Raw genomic sequence first — 18659 nt, forward strand, 5'->3', positions numbered from 1 at the left:
CTCCCTGAGAGGCTCCCCAGGCTGAGGAGATAAACTACAACAGCCAGAACTCCTGCAGCACCACTGCAGAGCATGCAGATACCAGGACTTTTTGTGCGAGAGCCACGGATCTAAATCCGGACCCCAGCCCAGCTGATAAAGAGCAGCTCTGGCTGCTCCTGTTGCCTTCATCCCTTTAATGGTTTGCTAAAGCACATTCCTGGTAGCAGAACAAGGCTCTGAGATGCTTTGTGCTCACCCACATCCCCAGTAGAGAGGACACAGCTCTGCAGTCATGCAAGGACAGATTCTGGGCTGGAGCAATGTGTGCATCCCACCGGCTGCTCTCTCACCAAACCAGAAAGCAGAAATTACACACCAGCTCTGCATGGCTGGGCAGGAGGACAGAGCTTCAGGCAGAGAAATCCACTCCATAGCCATGCACAGACCTCCTCTCCCAGCACTTCTGGGACCCCTGAGCTGCCCCTCCCCACCCTCCCCTCCCTGTGCAGAGGCTCACCTGAGTTTTCCTTATCCGCAGGTCAGCCGATGACCTGTTCAGTCCCTCCTCTTGCTCGATGCTCTGCTCAATGCCTGCTCAGGGCACAAGGACACATTAGTTTGTGCTCTTTGGAGAACAACCACAGAATCATTAAGGCTGTAAAAGACCTCCAAGATCATCAAATCCAACCTTCCACTGATTACTTCAAGCCCATTACGCCACTCTGCCAAATGCCACATGTAGTCATTTTTTGAACACTTCCAGGGATGGTGACTCCCCCACTTTGCCAGAGCACCTGTTCTAGTGCTTAACCAAAGGAAAGGGATTGCTTGGCAAAGGGACTGTGAAACACTGGATCAAGGAGCAGCTGGTACTGGGCACTTCCCAAATCCTGACTCCACCATTCGGCCTGGCAGCAAAGCCCTGTTTCATGACTGCAAAGCACCTGGTGCCTGGCCACTGGCTGTGATTTGGGGCTGAAAGGGCAGCACTGTCACCCCCAGGCTGGTGAGCCAGGATTTCCACATAAAATCAATGTGGTGCTTGCTTAGGTCTGATTGCCAGTATTCAAACAAATTGGAGAGCTGTTTCCACCAGAGAGGCAGGAGGAGAAAATCCAGAGCTGAAGTGTCTCTGCAAAATCCCAAACCTCAAAACTCCTCCAGGGAACCTAAAACCAGCAGCTCCTCCAGCTGCCTGGACTGGCACAGGGAGTACCCAGCATGCTGGCAGGAGTGCTGAGCAGCCATGGAGCAGCACAGGGATCTGCCCCTTTAATTGGGAAGATAATTGGCATGAATCCCTCACTGCCCAAAGCCTGTGAGCCACGGCAGGGAGGAGCACTGCCATGTCCCACGGTGCTGTGGGCAGGAGGGCTGGCACAGAGCAGGACCACCAATCCTGCCCCATCCCTGGAAGCGTCCAAGGCCAGGTCAGACAAGGCTTGCAGCAACTTGGAGTACTGGGAGGTGTTCCTGCCCATGGCAGGGGGTGAAATGAGATTACCTTTAAGGCCTTTCCCAACTCAAACCATCCCATCACTCCAGGATTCTATGAAACCTGCTCCTCAAGGGCAGCTCAGGACATACTAATTCAAAGACTTAATTTCAGGGACTTAGAAAACTGGGAAGAAAGCTCCCATCAGCAGGCTGGCCAGTGTGCAGGGACACACATCTCCACCTAAAGCAGCCACGTGAGCTGGTGGCATCCCTGGAGTCTGGCTGAAGACCCCATTCCCAACACTGACGTCCCACAGCTCTCAGAGCCCAGCCCCTTCCATCTTGAAGCAGGTCCCTGAAGCCCAGCACAGGGCAGGCTCCTCCTGCAGCAGGGCTCACCCTCGCCCCCAGCACAGCTCAGGGTATTTCATCAGGCACTGGGCCTCCTGCACACTCATGCAGAGCACTCCCCATTCCCACGGAATGGTGTTGGCAAACACCGGCCATTTCTGACAACTAGTAAAATCACATTTTCCCAAGAAGCTAGTAATTAGAATTAGGCCCTGTATGAGTAATGTCTGGCCTGAAGAAGTCAGTTTGTTGTCAGCAGATGTTGTTTTTGATCAGTCCTGACTGTTTTCTGTCATTGATCATGCTGGCCATTTGGGACAAAGCACAAGCACTAGTCATCTGCTGCTCCAGGTAAATATGACAGCAGAGAGGCTTTTCTGGAAGCAGGAAACAGGAGCCTGTCCTACAATCCTTCAGGCTTTCAAAGTCCCTTACAAAACACTGAACAAAACACTTATGGAAAAGGATTTTTGTTTTTTTAAGGCCAAACCCTATCACCAGGGATCCAGTGTGTCCAGGGCCATAGGAATGGATCCCTTGGACTGTGGAATAGATAAGATATCCCTGGCTCTCCTTCCTGGCTCTAGTTGAGATCATGTGTTAGGAGGACAGAGGGAGCATGGGAACAAGGGGACATGGGACATGGGACACACATGGGACATGGCCACACCAGTGGTGACCTAATAAAGGGCTCCAGGCATATCTGAGTCCTCCTCAGACTCCCACAAAACCATGACTGCCAGACTCCCACAAAACCCTGGGATTAGTGAGGACACTGCTGCCCTGGGGGAAGCACCAGCTCCTCTCCTACCCTTCAGACACAGCCAGGTCTTCTGCACCAATGCCAACCAAACCCCAGACGGATGCCCAAGACCACCACAGGCAAATCCAAGGTGCCAGGGGTGACCTGCCCCCTGTCTCAAGATGCTGCCATCCTCTTGGACTCCCTCAGTCCCCTGGGGTCCAGTCTTGGAATTCTGGGTTGCCCAAGTGCTCCAGCACAACCCTGACCATCAGTGGGTAGACAGCCACCTTGCTCTCACACCTCAGAGACTGACTGACTCTTGATGTAGTGGAAAGTGAAGGTCACATCCTGCAGCACATCGCACAGCAGCACCTCCTCACCCACCCAGACCTGAAGAGAACCTCTGGCCAAGCTGGGGGCTTGCCCAGTGTCCAGCCCTGCCAGAGGTGTGGCACAGGACTCACTCAGAGCTCACCAGCTGCTCCTGGCCCCATTCCTCAATTCCATTCTGGGAATGAGGCACAAGGGGACAAATTCACAAAGGGCAGATAAAAGCATCTGGAGGGTACAGCAGAGAGGGAAGGTGATGCTGGTCCCCGGGAGTATTTCCAGCCGGGGACAGGAGTGCTCCAGGCAGAGCCCAGAGCTCCATCCCAGGCAGTTTAGTTTAGTTTAGTTTGGTTTAGTTTAGCTTAGCTTAGTTTAGTTTAGTTAGTCATCACTCACTCTTTAGTTTGGAGCGCACTTTGTTCGCCGTCTTCTTTATGTCAGACATCAGCTCCTCCAGCTCCTCTTTCGTTTCTGGGGAGAGAGCAAAGAGCAAACATGGATGTGCTGCAGGCACCACTGAAATCTGCTGCCCTGCAGAGTCTAGAGACCAGAGCTGTGAGCCCTTCAACCCCCTAACTGGAAGGATTTCCAACCCCTGACTGAAAACACTCCCAATTCCCAGACTGGGAGCACTCCCACAGTCCAGACTGGGAGCACTCCCACAGTCCAGACTGGGAGCACTCCCACAGTCCAGACTGGGAGCACTCCCACATCCAGACTGGGAGCACTCCCACAAACCAGACTGGGAGCACTCCCAATTCCCAGACTGGGAGCACTCCCACATCCAGACTGGGAACACTTCCACAATCCAGACTGGGAGCGCTCCCACATCCAGACTGGGAGCACTCCCACAGTCCAGACTGGGAACACTTCCACCACCCCATGCTCCATGCTGGACTCTCCTCACGCTCCTGAGACCTCCAGCTGCTTCCAGCTCTGGGGCCCCAGCACAAGAGTTAAATCAAACAAGAATAAGGTCAGGTTAGAGGTGGGGAGATGTCAGACCATGAGGGTGGTGAGCCCTGGCACAGGTTGCCCAGAGCAGCTGTGGCTGCCCCATCCCTGCAAGTGTCCAAGGCCAGGCTGGATGGGGCTGGGAGCATCCTGGCATAGTGGAAGGTGTCCCTGCCATGGCAGGAGGTGAAACTTTCAAATTCCCTTCAAACCCAAACCATCCTGTGACTCTGTGATCACAGAGTGAGATACAGGCTCCTCTCCCAGAAACCAGTGTGCCTGAAACAAGCCAGGATTTGCAGCTGTGTCCCTCACCAACCTGTGCTTCAGGAACTGCCAGAGCCCCTGGAGCAGGCAAGCCCAGATCTCTGGGACCCATCTGTGGTGTGCCAGTGCAGCTCTCCCTGCTGCCACCCCAACACTCCCTCTTGATTTTGATGAGATCAAGACTTAATTAAATAAAACTTTGTTTAATAGAGCTGAGGCATATTGACTGACTCATGTCAATGGTTCTGATGCCAGCTGCCAGTCACAGGCATAATTAGAAAATCCTGATGATGGGAATGTTTTGGGGGAAGGTCCTATCATTCTGGCAGCTATAAACATTCCCATCCCCGAGCTACAAGCTTCAGCACTATTGGGAAAAGGAGAGAAGGAACACATCTGTGAAGTCCTTCACCCCAGGATATTTGCTGGAGAAGGGGCACAAACACAGTGGCAGGAATAGGACATTTTCAGTTTAAGTTCTCATTTAAGTGCCTAATTTTTTCCCCCATTCTTAAAAGAACTTGTAATAATAAGAAATAAAGAAATAATAAGAAATGGTGATGTGAAGAAATTTCTTGAAAGAGTTTATAGGAAATATAAAAATTTCCAATAATAGGAGAGTAATAAAAATAAGAAACTGTTATAATAAGAAATTAATAACTGTAATAATAAGGAATTAAGAATCATTTCTTAATAAAGAAATAAACCAGCCTGGGCTGAGTCACTGCCTGCAGCCATCCAGGCTGGGTAAGCAGACAAGGACCAGGAGTACAGGAGACAAAGGCTGCCATGGACACAGGGATGGGCTGGGAGCTGGGATTGTTCACCTGGAAAGAGGAAAGCCAAGGGGGTCCCTACTGCTGTCTGAGACCACTCTGCAGGAGGGTGGAGAGAAGCTGGGGCCTGCTGGCCCTTGGACATTCAGCTTCCTACTGAAGCTTGGAGGGGCACAGAAGACAACAAGCAGTGCTGGACCAAGCTGGGGCAAGCAAAATGCAAATGAGGTATTGAATTAGGTATTAAGAAGAAAAACATCCATGGTGGTGGTCAGATACCAGATGCAGAGAGGCTGAGAGATGTCTGTGCTTATGGGTATTCTGCACGAGGCTGGGTGAAAGGCTGAGCACTGAACCTGCTGGAGGGGACTGGCCAGGGGCCTCCAAGGTCCCTTCCCACCCATATCCACCTTCAATTCTTTGGAAAAATTCACGTAACTCACTGCCATGTGCTTTCCCTTCTCCCTGTCAGTTTGGGCTGAGGGACCCCCCTCTCTATTCTGCTCTGACACCTCACCTGCAGACCTGCTTCCAGCTCTGGAGTCCCCAGCCCAGGAAGCACGTGGAGCTACTGGAGCAAGGGCAGAGGAGGCCACAGAGATGCTCTGGGGGCTGGAGCCCCTCTGCTCTGGAGCCAGGCTGGGAGAGCTGGAGGTGCTCAGCCTGGAGAAGAAAAGGCTCTGGGGAGAGCTCAGAGCCCCTTGCACGGCCTTAAGGGGCTCCAGGAGAGCTGGAGAGGGACTGGGGACAAGGCATGGAGGGACAGGACACAGGGAATGGCTTCCCACTGCCAGAAGCAGGGATAGATGGGATGTTGGGAAGAGATTTCTCCTGTGTGGGTGGTGAGACCCAGGCTGCCCAGAGCAGCTCTGGCTGCCCAATCCCTGGAGTGTTCAAGGCCAGGTTGGACAGGGCTTGACCAACCTGGGATAGTGGAAGGTGTCCCTGTCCATGGCAGGGGGATGAGATGGGATGAGATGAGATGGGATGAGATGAGATGAGATATGAGATGGGATGAGATGATATGAGATGGGATGAGATGAGATGGGATGAGATGAGATATGAGATGGGATGAGATGATATGAGATGGGATGAGATGAGATGAGATGAGATATGAGATGGTCTTTAAGGTCCATTATGAGTCTGTGACACACTGCTCTGAAGCCGCCACTGGGGACACACAGGACAAGTGCTGAGCACGGGCCTATGCTGCCACTCAGGAAGCCAACAAGGGCCACAAGGGCACACTGGTGGAAGGAGGGGACAGGGAACAGGGCTGGATGCCTTCCCTCAAAACATTTCCAACTGAGCAGCATGAAGAACACTCCTTCTGGCTTGGTTTGAGTCACAGGCCGTGTGAGGATTACTTGGCGGCCTGGCAGGCACAGGCTGCCCAGACAATTATTTTCACATGCACAGTGTCTGTTTAAGTGACTCACTCAGATTATTTAACCATTCACAGCCAGTGACAGCAGCCACGGGAAGCTGCAGAACCACAACACTGCCGTGCCACGGCCAGCACCCCTCATGCCAGAGGGGCACTGAGGGTGCACATGGGATGTTTCAGAGCGCGAGCGAAGCTCCCCACATCCCACAGCTCACCCAGGATGTCTGCTCCATTCCCACTGGCACTGCGCACAGCGAGAGCAGAGATGTCCATCCCCATGGCCACGTGTCCCCAGCCTGGGGGGGAGAAGGAGTCTTTGCTCCAAGGTCGAGTCTCACACCCCTGAGAAGCCCCAGGGCCTGCTGTGACCTGCCTGGGAGGGAGCCCAGGCAGTGCAGGGGTGCAGGCAGGGTGCAGGCAGGGGCACCAACTCTTCCTCCTCCCTCTGCCAACAGCTAATGAGGCCCCTGTCTGACAGGGAGCAGACACTCAGCCCAGGCTGGTGACACTGCAGGCAGGCAGGAACAGGAAGGCAAAAGCAGATAGGAGCAGGCAGGAGCAGGCAGGAACAGGTAGACAGGAGCAGACAGGCAGGCAGGAGCAGGCAGGAGCAGGCAGGAGCAGGCAGGAACAGGTAGACAGGAGCAGACAGGCAGGTAGGAGCAGGCAGGAATAGGCAGGCAGGAACAGGTAGACAGGAGCAGGCAGGAACAGGTAGACAGGAGCAGGCAGGAGCAGGCAGGAGCAGGCAGGAATAGGCAGGAGCAGGCAGGAAGAGGTAGACAGGAACAGGCAGGAGCAGGCAGGAACAGGTAGACAGGAGCAGACAGGCAGGTAGGAGCAGGCAGGAATAGGCAGGCAGGAACAGGTAGACAGGAGCAGGCAGGAGCAGGCAGGAATAGGCAGGAGCAGGCAGGAAGAGGTAGACAGGAACAGGCAGGAGCAGGCAGGCAGGAAGGAACAGAAAGGATCAAGAGTGAGCAAGAGGGACTAGGCAGAAGCAGAAGGGAGGAACAGGCACACAGGAAGGAGCAGGCAAAAGAGCAGGCAGGAGAGCAGGCAGGTGCTGGCAGGCACAGACCTCCACTCTCCACAGGTGCAGGTACTGTCACTATAGCTCTCTGGACATCATGGTGACAGTGACTGTGCTTTCAAGGTGCTCAGCCCTTGAGCTGCCTCACTCACTCTTTGCTGGCACTAAGAAACTTCACCTCAGTAACCTTCAAGTCTTTATGGACAATAACCAAACAAAATCATTGAGAAAAGTGCAATTCCAAGCTAATTCCCAGCTGAGTTTCCTGGCAAAGCTGGAAGGATCTTTTTGGCAAAGATTTAGCTCTTTCAATAAAAAATTAAAGAAGTTTCTGGGAACAGTTCCTTGAAGAAAATTTAAAAACAATAATCCTTTCTTATTTATCTAGGAACTTTCATTTATGGAATGTTGGGTATTTTTTAAAGGTGAATGCAAAGAGGAAGCACAGACCTGAAAGACCCACAAGGATCTAATCTCTGGGAGCAAATACTAGGGAATCCTTCCTAGGAACTCTACGGAGTTAGCAGAAAGAGTTTCCATAGTGTTCCATGGCCTTAAAGCAAGGCAAATGAAATCTAATTTAAAAGGTACCAGAGATGAGATTGGCTAGAAAGGCCCTGAGCCTGGGCTGGGGCAATCCACAGTGCCAGCACAGACTGGGGGTGGATGGATGGGCTGATGGATGGATGATGGATGGATGGATGATGGATGAATGGATGAAGGGATGGATAATGGATGGATGGATGGATGGATGGATGGATGGATGGATGATGGATGGATAGATGGATGGATGATAAATGGATGGATGATGGATGGATGATGGATGGATGATGGATGGATGATGGATGATGGATGATGGATGGAGGGATGGATGATGGATGGATGGATGGATGATGGATGGATGGATGGATGATGGATGGATGGATGATGGATGGATGGATGGATGGATGGATGATGGAGGGATGGATGGAGGGATGGATGGATGGATGGATGGATGGATGGATGGATGATGGATGGATGGATGGATGATGGATGGAGGGATGGATGGATGGATGGATGATGGAGGGATGGATGGATAGATGGATGGAGATGGATAGATGGATGGATGGATGGATGGATGGATGGATGGGTGGAGGGATGGATGGATAGAGAGGGATGGATGGATGGATGGATGGATGGATGGATGGATGGATGGATGGGTGGATGGATGGATGGATGGGGGTGGATGGATGGATGGATGGATGGAGAGCAGCTCTGTGGAGATGGACTTTCTAGCTGAAGTCCCATTTGCCAAAAGAGATTTGGGACATCAGTGACCTCTGTGCAGTCCTTCAGTTCCCAAAGGCTGACATTAATTCTTGGAAACAGAGCTCAGAGTTTCACATTGTAATTTATTGATTCAAGCTGTGGAAAACAAGAACAAAAACCTCAGATGCTGACTCAACCCTTTCCTAATTTTCTAGAATTTTTTTCAACTCTGACCAACACAACCATTTGCAGCAGGTGTGAGAGAATGGGGAGCAGGCAGAGGGGAACAGGAGAGAACTGCTCAACCCCTGCTCCAAGCAGAGCCAGGCCTGTCCCATCCTTGCAGGAGCAACACAAGGAGCTTCAGCTGCCTGTCAAGCAGTAGAAACAGGAGATGGCAAGGCCATCCACCTGCCCTTGCCAGGAGCAGGGCACAGGAGACAACCAGTACTGTCAGGAAGGACCCGTAGCCCGGGATTTTTAACTTCCTGCATGCCAGGAACAAATCCTGTTCAAGGAGGAGCAAGGAGAGACATTGCCAGGGCTCAAGGTCAGTGCAACATGGCTTTTACACAGGAGCAGAACAGAGATGATGCACAGAAGGGTCTGAAAAGCTTGTGGGATCCCCTGGGATGAAAGGTACACCCTGAAACACCCCTCATTCATCCACCTGGCTGTGTTTTGGAGTGATCCAGAAGAGATTAAATTGAAGCTTTTGACTTTTTATCATCATTATAAAGGAAGCAGGTGAGATCACAGAATCCTAGAATCACAGAGTGGTTTGGGTTGTAAGGCACCTTGAAGATCATTCCAACACCCTGCCATGGGTAGGGACACCTTCAACTAGGCCAGGTTGCTCCACAGCCTGTCCAGCCTGGTTTTGGACACTTCTAGGGATGGGACATTTAACTGAGTTCCTATAACATAGTCACAGGTAATTAAAAGCTGGTACCATCAGTGAAATTGCACTTATGTAACAGTATTTGATACCAGTGGTGATGGATCCTGTTTCCCAAACTCTGGACTCCCAGCGTGACCCCCACAGGCTGCCAGGCCAGTGCAGTCACTGAGGACAGTCTGGGGCCACTGGCTGGACACTGGGGGTTCAACACCAACAACCAGGCTTGTAAACCAGAGTGGCCATGGGCATCCTCGTGCACCAAGCCCAGCTCAGCCCTTCCACAGCCTGCTGCTGACACAGCTATCCTGAACACCTTCAGGGTGTCCTCACTCTGTGGTCATCTTCCTCCGACTGCTGCTTCTGCTGCTCCAAGCTGGCCTCAGAGCTGGGAAATTCCCACAGGAGGCCAGCCTCAGGGTGAAAGGAGAGCTGTGCTATGTGTTAACCACAGAGTCACTGAATCATCAAGGCTGGGAAAGACATTCAAGATCATCAAGACCAACATTTGACCAAATACCACCATGCCCACTAAACCACAGCACCACCCATCCAGTTGTTCACTGAACACCTCCAGGGATGGTCGCTCCACCACAGTCCTGTGACAAGACTGAACCACTCTTTCAGTGAAGAATTTTTTCCTAACATCCAATCTAAACCTCCCCTAGCACAATTTCAGGCTGTTTCCTCTTGTCCTGTCCCTTGTTCCCTGGGAGCTGAGCCTGACCCTCACCTGGCTACCCTCTCCTGTCAGGGAGTTGTGGGGAATGAGAAGAGCCCCCCCTGAGCCTCCTTTTCTCCAGACAGAGCTCCCCCAGCTGCTCCTGGTGCTCCAGGCCCTTCCCCAGCTCCATTCCCTTCTCTGGACACGCTCCAGCCCCTCGATGTCTTTGTTGCAGTGAGAGGCCCAGAACTGGACACAGGATTGGTGCCCAGCACAGATGGATGGTGCCTGCCCTGGCCAGGTGTTTATAACTCCACAGCTCAAATGAGGGACCCAGAGTGCTCACACCAAAGGACTTTGGTTTGGTGACAGTCCCATGCAAGGGTGGCAGAGCAGAGCTGGTACAGTGCCTTGCTCTGGTTTCTCTGTTTCCAGAGAATGTTGGGTATCATTTTTTTCCAATTAACACTAAAACACCAGCTTGTAAACAGTGAGGGATGAAGGAGAGCCATGTGCAAATGACATAATTAATGCCTGTACACTGGCATGAGCTTGACTCCAACTCCTGTAACTACATGGCTCCCAAAATCAGCTGCCCATCCTGCCCGCAGAGGGCTCGTGGAGCCTCCTGCCTCAAACTCAGCAGCAAAGCCATACCCACAGCTCATCTCCAGCATCCTCAGCCCAACATATCCCACACTGCCTTTCCAGCTTCCAGCTCCACTGGAGTGGCTGTTGGGAAAGCAGGAGGTCGTGGAGCTGGCAGGAAACAGCAAGGATCAACAGCTCAGAGCAGGGGGAGTTTGGGAGATCTTTTAATTAAAAGCAGGCAATGGCTCTGATGGAAGCCCTGATGGAAGCACAGGATCCAGCAAGGGCTGTGGGCAAGGGCAGGTGGCTGCACCCCCAGGGACTCATCCCACCCTGGGGAGGGGCGCCCAAATAAAAGAGCAAAATTCATGCAAGAAAAGGGCTGTGGATGGCTGCTCCCATCTGCTGCAAATGTGCCCATCTGTCTGAGCTTCTCAGCCCTGCAGCACCATCCCCAAAGTTGCTCTCCTGGAGCAATTAGCAGGCTGATGAGCAAACACTCCTTCCCTGTCCATGGCCGCCTTCTGCCTTCCCTATGGCTCTCCTCCAAGCCATGCATTCATCCCGTTAGCTCCAGGGCAGCACCAGAGAAACCAGTCCCTCCACTGCCTGCTCCCATTCTGCTTGGAGCCACCCACAAACCCCTGGCAGCTCCAGGATGCACACAGGGCACTTGAGATGCAGTGCTGGAGCTCACATGGACCAAATCTGCCCCAGCCCTCCTGCAGACACCGAGGACACAGGTACCAACTAAAGCTCCTCAGCTCTATTTTTGCAACACTGACTGCACTCATTGTCTTACCTTCTTCAGTTCTCCCGATCGAATCCCACTTTGAATACTCCATTATTTTACTCAGAAGCAAGGTCAGTTTAATCAGTCAATAATTACCCAGCTCATTCCTTCTCTCTTTAGAATCGATGCTCCTCTACCTCCCAAGCTCCCAGTGCCCACTAGGTATGCCAGAAATTATTGGAAATCAACACTAATGGCAAAGGCACCATCTTACTCAGCTCCTGGAAAACTTCCCAATCAATACCTTCAGGCAGACTGAATCCAGCAGTGTCTATTTTTGGTATCAATTGTTTAGCAACAAACTGATTTACTGCTGGAACGTTGGAATTCAATCAGCATAAGATCCATCATATATTTCCCAAAAAAGGGAAGTGTTTCCCATATGTTTGTGTCCTTTCTGCATTATTCTCCCATTTTCCTTTACTAATGCACCAAAATGGTTGAGAGGTTCTGCTCTTCTTTAAGCATCTCAAGAAAACCTCAGCTTGTCCTTCAGGCCACTGCTGGTGGGTTTTCTGGCTCCCTGTGACTCCCAGCTCCAGTTTCTGTGACACTGGGAGAAGGTGGGAAAATATTCTCCTCCTGACCACACATGGGAGAACACAGGCAAATGTAAATCCATGGCAAATGGAACTCCAGGAGCAGGAGGTACAGAGAAGTGGTAAGAAACACTGAGGCATGCAGGGAGGATAAAGTGCTTTAAACTTATTCTGTGAGCACTTGATATCAAGGAGCAAGACAGGAGCATCCAGATAATTGAGTGTCCCTGGAATTGAGTACTGAGAGTAGTCAACTCAATTGAGTACTGAGACCTGCCCTCAGAGGGTCCTTCTCCCAGGCTGTGACAGAGATATTTCACACTTCATCCAAACAAATCTTTCTTCCAGGTCTGAGGAACACAAGTTAGGCTGAATTAGGGATCACAGACAAGCAACTGCAATTCTGCAGGGTTTGAACCGGTCTCGTAAACAGAGATGTCTAGAGCAATTTAATTCCTTTTTGTCCCAAGCTGCAATCACAGGATCATGGACTCACAGGGTGGTTTGGGTAGGAAGTGACCTTCAAAGATCATCCAGTACAACCCACCCCCACGGGCAGGGACACCTTCCACTAGACCAGGTTGCTCCAGGCCTGGTCCAATCTGGCCTTAAACACTTCCAGGCTGCAGGAGGCAACCACAGCTGCTCTGGGCAACCTGTGCCAGCCCCTCTTGGTCTGACATTTTCCCCCCGTGTCCAACCTGATTCCACCCTCAGTTCAACACCATTGTCCTGTGCTGGGACCCCAGAGCTGGAGGCAGCTCCAGGGTGTCTCAGAGCAGAGGGGGAGCATCCCCTCCCTCCCCTGCTGCCCTCACTGCTGAGGATGAGCCCAGGACACACTTGGCTTCTGTGCTGCCAGTGCCCAAGGCTAGGTCAAGTCCCATTTGGGACTCCCCAGAACCCTCCAGCCCTTCTCTGCATCCATCCATCCATCCATCCCTGCTATGCATCCATCTATCCATCATCCATCCATCCATCCATCCATCCATCATCCATCATCCATCCATCCTCCCATCCATCCATCATCCATCCATCATCCATCCATCCATCCATCCATCCATCCATCCATCCATCCATCCATCCATCCTCCCATCCATCCATCATCCATCCATCATCCATCCCTCCATCATCCATCCATCATCCATCCATCCATCCATCATCCATCCATCATCCATCCATCCCTCCATCCATCCATCCATCATCCATCCATCCATCCTCCATCCATCCATCCATCCATCCATCCATCCATCATCCATCCATCCCTCCATCCATCCATCCATCCATCATCCATCCATCCATCCATCCATCATCCATCCATCCCTCCATCCATCCATCATCCATCCATCCATCCATCCATTTATCATCCATCATCCATCCATCCATCCATCATCCATCCATCCATCCATCCATCCCTCCATCCATCCATCCATCCATCATCCATCCATCCATCCATCATCCATCCATCCCTCCATCCATCCATCATCCATCATCCATCCATCCATCCATCCATTTATCATCCATCATCCATCCATCCATCCATCATCCATCCATCCATCCATCCATCCATCCATCCATCCATCCATCCATCATCCATCCATCCATCCATCATCCATCATCCATCCATCATCCATCCATCATCCATTCATCCCTCCATCCATCCATCATCCATCATCCATCCCATCATCCATCCATCCATCCATCCATCCATCCATCCATCCATCCATCCCTCCATCCATCCATCCATCCATCCATCCATCATCCATCCATCCATCCATCCATCCATCCATCCATCCATCCATCCATCATCCATCCATCCATCCATCCATCCATCCATCATCCATCCATCCATCCCTCAGTCTGTCCTGGCCCTGGGGATTGCCCCAACCCAGATGCAGGACTTTGTTTTTGGCCCAGTTCACCTCCATGAGGCTCTCACGCTTTTGGCAACTTTATTCCTGTTCTTCAGCATCCTGAGGCACCTCACCCATCCCTCCCCAGCTCCCAGGACACACCACAGCTCTTCCCAAAAGCAGACACAGCCCAAATGCTGGATTAAATTGCTCCAGATGAGAGAGAGAGTGTGTGCCCATGAGGGGCCCTATGACTGAGCATCCCAAGGGATGGGGCAGAAGGAGGGCCTGATGGAGGGGCTCAGGAGGGAGCAAAGTCCTTCACCCCTGCACAAGGTGACACTCAGTGAGCCCACTAGGACACAGAGACAGGGCTTTGTGCAGAAAGGAAGCCAGCTGGGGAATTGTGGAAAGGTTATTTTTAGAGTTGCATATTTCCATGATAAAGAGAAGTATTACCTCTGGCTGAAAACTTTTTATAGCACTGACAGAAAAAACTGACCAGAAGCAGAACTGTCTCCCAGAGCTTCAGCTGGGAGCACCCTTGAGATGCTGCAGTTGGTACCCAAAGCAGTGAGCATGAAATAAAGACCCAAAATGCACCCACAAAGAATGCAGACACCTGAACATGCCAAATCCAGATTTTTTTCCCCTTAAAAAACAAAAAAAACGAAACAAAAAACTAACGAACCAACCAACCAACAACAACAAAAAACCCCAAAAAAACCCAACCCAAAACCAACCAAAAAAAAAACCAAAACAAAAAAGAGCATTTTTAATGTTTTTAAACACTGACTGAAGGGCAGACAACTGTGTTATTTCATTCAAATTGTCAGGCCCAGCAAGGACAACACACAGGCAGGTCACAGTAGCTAGGAAGGGCTTTAAGGACATCCTGCAGCCACTGTCACCTGCAGTCACTGTCAGTGGCAGCCATCATCCCTGCACAGTGCTGGTCTGACAGCTTCTTCAGACTCCACTAACTCAAGGAAATGGGATAGCCCATGATTCCAAGTTGGAAGGAAGGTATAACCCACAGGTTCCCCTGTAAATTTGAGAGATCCAGATGGCTCACTCTCAGGGAAAGGTCAAAAAGGGGGAAAAAATCTACCTCACAGTGCTGGGTACTTGTTCAAGGATCTTTTCACACAGCCATGGACTTGCAGGGTGGTTTGGGTTGGAAGGGACCTTAAAGCTCATCTCATTGCAATCCCGACATGGCAGGGGCACCTTCCACTATGCCAGGCTGCTCCAAGCCCCATCCAACCTGGCCTGCAGCATTTCCAAGGATGGGGCAGCCACAGCTGCTCTGGGCAATCTGTGCCAGGGCCTCACCACCCTCATGGTACATTTCCTCCTTATGCCCAGCCCAAAATTTTTTGCAGGTGACAGCAGCACCTGCACACACAGCTCCAAACACAGCAGTGAGCCAGCTCTGAGCCTGCCTGTGAGTTACATGTGCTGGGTCCTCTTCCATGATCCCCATCCCCAGGCTGATTCACTGCCTCCATCCTTGGCTTATTAATTCACCAAAATCAGAAACAACTTGTTCCTGGTGCAGCTCTGGACAGGGGAACACACCTGCCACTGGCTGGGGACCTCCCTCCCCCAGCAGGTTGAACAACTGGCAGCCTCTGACCAGTCCCCCCAGCACACAGCTCTGCCCAGAACCTCCCCATCCACGGACCCTGCACCCTCCAGGTGCTGCTTGGGGGCTGTGTGCCATGGGAGTCCCACGCCACGTGGGCTTGTGAGCCAGAGGAGCTGTGTGCCATGGGAGCTGCACACTGCGGGAGCTGTGTGGGGTGGGAGCTGAACAGTTTGGGAGCTGTCTGCCTTGGGAGCTGTGTGGGAGCTGTGTGCCATGGCAGTAAGGAGCCATGGGAGCTGTGTGCCATGGGAGCCCTGTGCCATGGGAGCTGTGTGGGAACTGTGTGCATGGCAGTAATGTGCTGTGGGAGGTGCTGTGTGGGAGCTGTGTGCCCTGGGAGCCATGTGCCACAGGAGCTGTGTGCCATGGGAGCCACATGCATTGGGAGATGTGTGCCAAAGGGACTGTGTGCCACAGGAGCCGTGTGCCAGAGGAGCTGTGTGCCACAGGAGCCACATGCACTGGGAGCCGTGTGCCACGGAAGCCATGTGCCAGAGGAGCTGTGTGCCATGGGAGCCATGTGCCACAGGAGCTGTGTGTCACAAGAGCTGTGTGCTACAGGAGCTGTGTGTCACGGGAGCTGTGTGCCATGGGAGCCACATGCACTGGGAGCTGTGTGCCAGAGGAGCTGTGTGTCACAAGAGCTATGTGCCATGGGAGCCGTGTGCCAGAGGAGCTGTGTGCCATGGGAGCTGTGTGCCATGGGAGCTGTGTGTCACAGGCGTTGTGTGCCATGGGATCCCTGTGCCATGTGAGCCCTGTGCCAGGGCTGCCCATGCTCTGGAGGCGTGTGGGAGCTGTGTGCCATGTGAGCTGCCCCCGCAGCCCTGGCAGTGCCCGGCAGTGCAGACGTGCTCCCCGGCACGCTCGCTGCAGCTCCCGCTCCTCCCCAGCCCGGCGTCACTGCTGTGTCACTGCTGTGTCACTGCTGTGTCACTGCTGTGTCATCAGCTCTGCCTCGCCGCCCAGGAATCCACCGCAGGGCAAATCTCCGTCCAGCGGGGAGGGAACAGGGAATCCCAAAAGCAAGTGCACCACCCAACCCTGCTTTCTGCCCCCTTCCCCACCGCAGCTTTCCCACAGGGTCCCTGCTCCTTGCAGGGCAGGTGACCTCTGACAGTGGGGAGGGAGGAGGGAGAAAAGCCAGGCACGTCTTTAACAAGAAAGATGAAATCACACAACTGGAATGAACAGAAAATAATAGAGATGTTACAAATTCCTGCAGAACAATGCAAGGATGTGCTCGGGCTGGATGGGAGGGGTGGAAACAGGATGGATGCAGGTCTGGCACTGCAGAGAACAACTGCCAAGGACTCACTCACCCTGCCCAACTCTAGCACAGGCAATATATTTGTGTGCTGTCTCCTGGTGCTCCCCATGCTTCCCCCTGGGCACCTACTCTCCCACTCTCTCCCAGCCCCACATCCCTGCAGCCACCCCCAAGCCCTCCTCCCCCCTCTTATGTTGGATCCTCTTGCTGTCTGTCTCCTTTTATTATGGCTCCATCTTCACACTCTGGAATCAGCTCTCCTCTGCCAATTCATTCTCCAGATTCCCTCCTTTGCCAGGATTTGCCTTCCCCATTCCCTCCAATCCTGGGTTCAGTTTTAGGCACTTCATAACAAGAAAGACATTAAAGAGCTGGGGTAGGGTCTGGAGCACCAGGAGAGGTTGAGGGAGCTGGAGGAGCTCAGACTGGAGAAAAGGAGGCTCAGGAGGGACCTTCTTGCCTTCTGCAACTCCCTGACAGGAGGGTGCAGCCAGGTCAGGGTCAGGCCCAGCTCCCAGGGAACAAGGGACAGGACAAGAGGAAATGGCCTTAAGTTGTGCCAGGGGAGATTTAGGTTGGATATTGGGGATTTTTTGTTCCTAAAAGGCCTGTCAAGCCCTGGCACAGCTGCCCAGGACAGTGATGGAGCCACTATCCCTGGATGGGTTTAACACACACATGGATGTGGCACTTGGGGACATTGGTTAGTGATGGGCCTTGGCAGGGCTGGGGGAATGGTAGAACTTAATGATCTTGGAAGTGTTTTCAACCATAATGAATCCATTATTCTATCCCCCAGACATCAGCAACCCCAACACAGTCACAGCAGCTCCTCCTCCTCCTCCCCAGCTTGCAGGAAGGGACATCCTTCACCCTGCAGGGTGGTGTTTCTACCTTTTAGAGAACAGGATTTATATTCTCCACGGGGAATCCTTGGGGAAATCTTGCACTGGGGTATCTTCCAACCATATCTGCCTGTATCCAGGGTATTCTGTACCCCACACTCAGTGTATCCTGGTCCTCCTCACCATCCCTCAAGAGAGAGGCTTTCCCCAACAACCTCCTTTTTGCAAGGCATCCTTTCCCATATCTGCAGTCCCTCAAAGCAAGGTGTGCAGGGAAGGAAAAGCACAAAGAGTGTCTCTGGTTTTATGGCAGGATGTAGGAGCCAGGCACATGTGGGGATATCTCACCCACCCCACCAAGCTGGACACGGGGAGCAGATGATTAAAGAGTCAGGGTGGGATAGGAACAAAGTGATGTGTGAGTCCCATTGTGGGGGCCAATCCTGGGGCAAGCTCCATTCAGTGCTTTCATTAAGAGCTTACAGAGTGGGGGAAAACCCTCCCACCAGCTTGAGGGGCGGCACAGGAGAGCTGTGTTGGCTTCACAGATCTGACCAAAAGGCACACTTGATTAATTACAAATCCAGGCCAAAATCAATTACAGACATTCTGGAGAAGGACAAGTCTCAGCTGGTTCCTAGGGATAGCAAAATTCTAACAGTCAAATACAATTCCAGAACCTTGCATCTGCTCAAACACCGGGAGGAGGTTCCAGGAAGGCTGCAGCCAATGGCAGGATGGGATGTGTGGGGATCAAAGGCATTTTTTTCCTTCCAAAAGAGCAAAGCTGAGCAGGAGTCAGGCAGACTGAGTCTCCCCAAGGTCAATGCAGCACCACGCTGAGGACAGGCAGTGCAGGCAGATGGGCTCTGTAACCCTAGCCCCTAACACAACCCTGAGTCCCCACAGTGCTTTCAGACTGGCCAGACAAGGATGTACCGTGAGAAAATCAAGGGCAACAGTGGCTGGAAAGCAGGATTTAACCCAGGGGAGGCCCAGAGACTCTGCCTGATTGCTGCACGTGGGTGCTGCCCACACACAGCAG

The 18659-nt window shown here is 52.4% G+C and overlaps 1 protein-coding gene across 2 annotated transcripts in view; it reads right to left on the minus strand.

Annotated features, from left to right (window-relative positions):
• The window catches only part of STX1A (syntaxin 1A), a 77491-nt gene that overhangs the window by 16466 nt on the left and 42366 nt on the right, over window positions 1–18659 (minus strand). For both annotated transcript variants that reach the window (XR_005259416.1, XM_038157894.1), the window contains exons 4-5: window positions 3242–3316; window positions 500–573 (exon numbers count right to left, since the gene is read on the minus strand). Coding sequence is in view for 1 of the 2 variants with exons in the window: in XM_038157894.1 (XP_038013822.1) it covers window positions 500–573; window positions 3242–3316 (149 nt within the window). In the remaining variant the exon portion in view is untranslated. The remainder of the gene's footprint in view (window positions 1–499; window positions 574–3241; window positions 3317–18659) is intronic.

The sequence above is a fragment of the Motacilla alba genome, chromosome 19 (genome assembly GCF_015832195.1).
Source record: "Motacilla alba alba isolate MOTALB_02 chromosome 19, Motacilla_alba_V1.0_pri, whole genome shotgun sequence".
Classification (NCBI taxonomy): Eukaryota; Metazoa; Chordata; class Aves; order Passeriformes; family Motacillidae; genus Motacilla; species Motacilla alba.